Source organism: Elephantulus edwardii, unplaced genomic scaffold, assembly GCF_000299155.1.
Source record: "Elephantulus edwardii isolate Elephantulus edwardi_28Jun2011 unplaced genomic scaffold, EleEdw1.0 scaffold00021, whole genome shotgun sequence".
Taxonomy (NCBI): domain Eukaryota; kingdom Metazoa; phylum Chordata; class Mammalia; order Macroscelidea; family Macroscelididae; genus Elephantulus; species Elephantulus edwardii.
The window spans coordinates 23,462,916-23,468,075 of NW_006399771.1; the positions used below are offsets into that span (position 1 = coordinate 23,462,916).

At 41.3% G+C, this 5,160-nt stretch overlaps 1 protein-coding gene and 1 pseudogene across 1 annotated transcript; both read right to left on the reverse strand.

The window, feature by feature from the left end:
* Window positions 1–2,100: 2,100 nt before the first annotated feature.
* LOC102876136 (MLV-related proviral Env polyprotein-like) lies at window positions 2,101–3,102 on the reverse strand. Its single transcript, XM_006882592.1, has one exon. The coding sequence runs from the start codon at window positions 3,100–3,102 to the stop codon at window positions 2,101–2,103; it is 1,002 nt and encodes a 333-aa protein (XP_006882654.1).
* Window positions 3,103–3,997: 895 nt separating this feature from the next.
* Window positions 3,998–5,160, reverse strand: part of LOC102876543 — an 8,017-nt pseudogene continuing 6,854 nt past the window's right edge.

The window sequence follows — 5,160 nt, forward strand, 5'->3', positions numbered from 1 at the left end:
GCCCAAATTTGCCTCCTTGAAGTTCATTTCTTGAGATTCATTTTGGCATATAACAGTAGAAGCTCTCCCCAGATTGGGTGGAAACGATACTCTGCCTATCTTCCCCAGTAATTTTTAAGGATCACTGAGTTTTGCAAGATCGAGATTCCTCAGTTTGGAGAGTTAGCCAAACTCTTATATGATCAATTAAAAGAGAAGTGGAGAAAACAATCTAAAACAAACTACGAAACATTTGTACCAAAAAAAAAAAAAAAGTCCTCTTTGGGCTCCTGTGCTAGGCGTTCCTAATTATAAGCCTTTTATTTTAAGATCTTTCTTCTGTAACTTAGATTCTGTCATTGTTAGAATCTCTAGTTGGAATATTATTGCTTTTCATTTTTGGCCCATGTAGTTTTAACTTGTTAAATGCTTGTTCTAGGCTGCAATAATACTACCATGTTAAAATAATATACTCCCAAGGATGTAACCTGTATCCATAAGCACAATTGATAGCAGTGCATCTAAATTCCAAAACCAATAGCCACAATAGTCTACATGTTTCCTATTGCCAAAGGGGCCCTTTAGAATAGTGAGAGAAGATCTTCACCCTACAACCTAAAAGCCCTTTTCCAGCAGGAAGTAGCTACAGTAATGTGAAGCCCCCATTCCTAACGAATTAGGGTGAAATCTCTCTTTTTGGGGGGGGGAGATGACAAGGAATTGCAAAGTACAAGTTGACAAAGGAGATCAATCAGAACTGGTTTTGACAAACTGTGGCAATATAATAATAGAAAGGACCCTCAAGGAATGAGGCTATATAACAGTAAAAACAGACTCTTAAACAATGTGCTGAAACAATAGATTCAAGGACAAGATAAACAAGATAGCCAAAAATCAAGATAGGTCCATTAGAAAAAATGCACTAATCAGCTGTTTAAACCCCACTCCCTGCTAACAAAAGATATATAAACCCTTTTATAAGATAAAAACGGTGTCAGTCTGTCCTGACCCATTCATAGTCTGTTATGAATGTCTAATAAACCTGTTTCTTTCTCTTGCTCTAAAATAAAAAATAAATAACAAAATAAATAAATAATTTTATCATTTCCCTTTCAATTTCCTTGAAAAAGGAATTCTGTATCTGGATTGCACTAATCAAGTAGATTGCTTTTGGTAGGATTGTCATTTTCACAATATTGAGTCTTCCTACCCATGAACAGGGCACATTTTTCCATTTCTTAGGTCTTTTAATGTGTCTTCCAGACATACTCTGTAGTTTTCTTTGTATAGGGCTTTTGTATCTCTAGTTGGGTTCACTCTCAAGTATCTCAGTTTTTGGTTGGCTTTTATAAATTGCATTGCTTTCTTCATTTCCTTCTCTGAGAGTGGAGGAAGAGAAAGAGAAATATCATTGATGAGATAGATTGATACAGTGTCTGGGGTTATGAGGGTGGGTGTGTCAGAGACAGTAAAGTTGACACAGGATAGACCAGGTTTCAGGGTTGTGAATAGGGTCGCTATGAGTTGCAAGTGGCTCAATGGCACATAACAACAACAACAAAGCTTGATATGAACAGGACTCCATTACTGATCTGCAGTAACTTCTGGTTTTGTATCTTGCTCACTCTAATTAGTCAATTGGGTTCTTAATGGTTTCTTGGACACACTTCCAAAAGTCTTTGTTCTTCTGAAAGACCCCAAACTAGGGCTTTTCCCAGACCGGGCGCGATCCCGAGCAACTCACACCAGATCCACTCGCTGTAATCACAAGAGGCTTTATTGACGAAGCTTCAAGACAACTTGTATCTCACGTAGGAGACACGGAAGTCGACCCCGAGCCCAAAAAAGCAAGGGAATTTATACAAGGTCTAGGGGTTCTTTGGCATGGAATTAGCTCATTGGCTCTTTGGAAAAGGAGAAGTTCAATTTTAGGTCAGTTGCCTGCTGCTGACGTTAGTTAAAATACGATTTTTGACAGTAATTGTTCAGCTTGTGGTCAGCTAGTTCCTGGAACACAAACATTGGCACAAGATCAAAGATATAGGTTCTTACAATACTTGGGTGTGGGGACATTGTTTAAAAAATTTTCCTTTCATTCCCCACTTCTTTTAGTACAAGGTTCTAATCATAGAACCAAGAATCTCTGGAGGCAGTATCATTGCAGTCAGGTTCTCTCATATTTTGATATTGTTGTCTTAGAACTATTAATTGAACAGTACTGATGTGATCTTTAACAAACGTAACAAACTTATTTATAATACAAGGCCCAAATAGCAACAATATAAACAAGAGTATTAAAGGACCTATAAGGGTAGATACAAGAGTAGTTAACCATGGGGACTTATAAAATAAGCTCTCGAACCATGTTTCCTGAGATTCTTGGTCTCGTTTTCTTTTGTCTAACCTTTCCCTTAGCTTTTGCATGGAGTCTTCTATTATTCCTGAATGGTCAATATAAAAGCAACATTCTTCTTTTAGCGTGGCACAGAGACCGCCGTCTTTGAGGAACAATAAGTCTAGTCCACTCCTATTCTGTAAGGTTACCTCAGATAAGGAGGTCAGGGATTCTTTTAGTCGAGTAATTGATGACTCTATAGCCCGAAGATCCTCGTCTATGGCTGTTTTTAACTCATGGTATTGTTGTTGCGCATTGACAAGTGCTGAAGTCCCTGTACTTATTCCTGCAGCTATTCCTCCTATTCCTAATAAGACTGCTAGGGTTATAATAATAGGTTCTCTGCGAAAATGATGCTCAGGTGCATGATCAAATTCATTAACAAATTCATCATCATGGTGATAGTATACCCGGGGCATCAGATAAATTAACACACAGTAATCAGAGTTAGAATCAAAAACAGCTAAAGAGACACACAGGGTTAATCCAGTATTGCAGGACAACCAATATCTGGTATTGGGAACTAAGTATCCCTTAGAGAGGGACACTTGGGTAGTGGTGTTACATAATGAGCGAAGATTGCTAGGAGGGTTTCCGATACAGGTTCCAGTTCCTGAAACTTCAGTTAGAGTTAACTTTGTCTCAGTGTCCCAAGTGCAGTTATTATGAACAGTGGAGTTTTTATATGTTCCTGCCACTGCGATTAAGGCAGGTTGGTGGCTAAACATAACTAACAAGAATCAGTGATTTGGGGGGTTGGTATTATTTAGGGCACTAAAAGCTCCTTGAATTAGATTGAGGAGATGGTCCCTTGTAGAGGCGGGTTGTTTTTTTAACCCCTTTGGTGTGAGTGAAGTTAAGATGGGTTGGCTCTGGGGTGGAACAGGAGGCGAATTTTCAGCTGGAGAGAGCCCTGCCAGCACAGGGTTAGGACCTATTACTGTACTCTGTAGAGGATGATCAAACAGTTTTATCATAAATGACAGCCCATTATCATAGTTTTCTTTGTAAAGCCTGATTCCCCACCAATATCCTGACTGCCATTGACGGGCTTTTTTTCCAGGATCTGTGAAAGAGATTTTTATGGGGTCACACCAATTACTACATGCAGCTATTGCTTGTTTAATGGAATTGGGATTTCCCAGACTAACTCGAGAGTAGTTAGCGGTTACAGTTATGAAATCCCAAGAGGAGGAAGGTTTCCAGTAAGTATTCCCAGTTGTTTCACATTTCCAGCTTCGGCAATAGAAATCACTCTGTCCGACACACATACGAGTTAGCCCTCGGGTATTCAGGTCATGCCCTGGACAGACGTAGAAAGTGAACCATCTTAGGTTCCCTCTCTGTCTCTGATTTACACAACCTGCTCATCCTCTGAGGAGGGCAGAGGCTAGAAGGCCTTGAGCGTCATGGGTAGTGGGCCATGAGGGAGCAGTGGGTTTAAGGGTTGTTTCTACATCCTAGTCTGCAGGGGCTCCATGGGCTAACTTACAGAGGTCAGGGTACAGATCTGGCCACCAGGTCCAAGGGGCAACGATTGCAGAGATGGACCATACAATGCTCCCTGCTTGAGATTAGACTACCTAGGTGAGGTTGTGAGGGGCGTGCGGGTTGTGGTTACTTTCAGCTGTCCCGACGAAGGCGCAAACGAACAGGATTATCAGTCCTTTCCAGAGTCCACTGGTCATCTTCACTGGTCAGAGCAGGCTTGACATGAGAAGCATGGACCCAAGCTGCTAGTCCGTCTACTTTAACAGCTGTAGGGGAAGTCAGCAGCACTTTATAGGGTCCCTTCCAGTGAGGCTTGAGATTGCTTGTCCAGTGCTGGTGGATTAAGACTTTATCTCCAACCTGAAAATTGTGCGGGAGGGGAGGCAATTTATCATTATAAATCTCTTGAAGCATTGGCCAGGTTGCCTTTTGGCAGGTTTCTAGAGCTTTCAACCGAGTCATTAATGATGCAGAATCAGTAAAACTGGCATCATTGTACTTCACATTTACACTAGAAAGAGGGGGTGGTCCCCCATACAGGACCTCATAGGGGGTACATGAAAGGATCCCTGGGGTGTTCTGCGCACAGAACAGCGGGAAGGCAAGGAGAGCAATCCAATCTTTTATGCCGGTCTCAAGAGCTATTTTACTTAAGGTCTCTTTTAGAGTTCTATTCATCCTTTCTACCTGACCTGAGCTCTGGGGTCTATAAGCACAATGCAATTTCCAATTCACCCCCAGTTGTTTGGCCAGTCCCTGACTCACCTGGGCAACAAAGGCTGGGCCATTGTCTGACCCAATTACCTTGGGTATCCCAAACCGTGGGAAAATTTTTTCCAGGATCTTCTTGGCTACCACATTTGCAGTATCCTGCTTGGTGGGGAATGCTTCGACCCATCCTGAAAAGGTATCTACAAACGCTAGCAGTTACTTATAGTTATAAACGGTGACTTTTACTTCAGTAAAATCCACCTCCCAGTATGCTCCAGGTCTGTCTCCTCTCAGCCTTTTACCGGGTGTCTCATCAGTGGTCTTGGCATTTGTTAAGCCACAGGCTTTGCAGTTTTCTACAATTTCTTGAACGATTTTATTTAATTTTAATATTTGGAACTCAGAGGTTTTGATAAGGGCTTTTAATTTCTTTGCTCCTAAGTGGGTCAGATTCCTTGAGCTTACGATATGCTGAGCGAGTTCGGCCCTTTTGATTCTCTGACTCCAACTCCTTGCACATTTCATTGTAATATTTTGCTTTGTCATCCCGTGCTGCCTTTTGAAATCTTCTATTCAACTCTTTA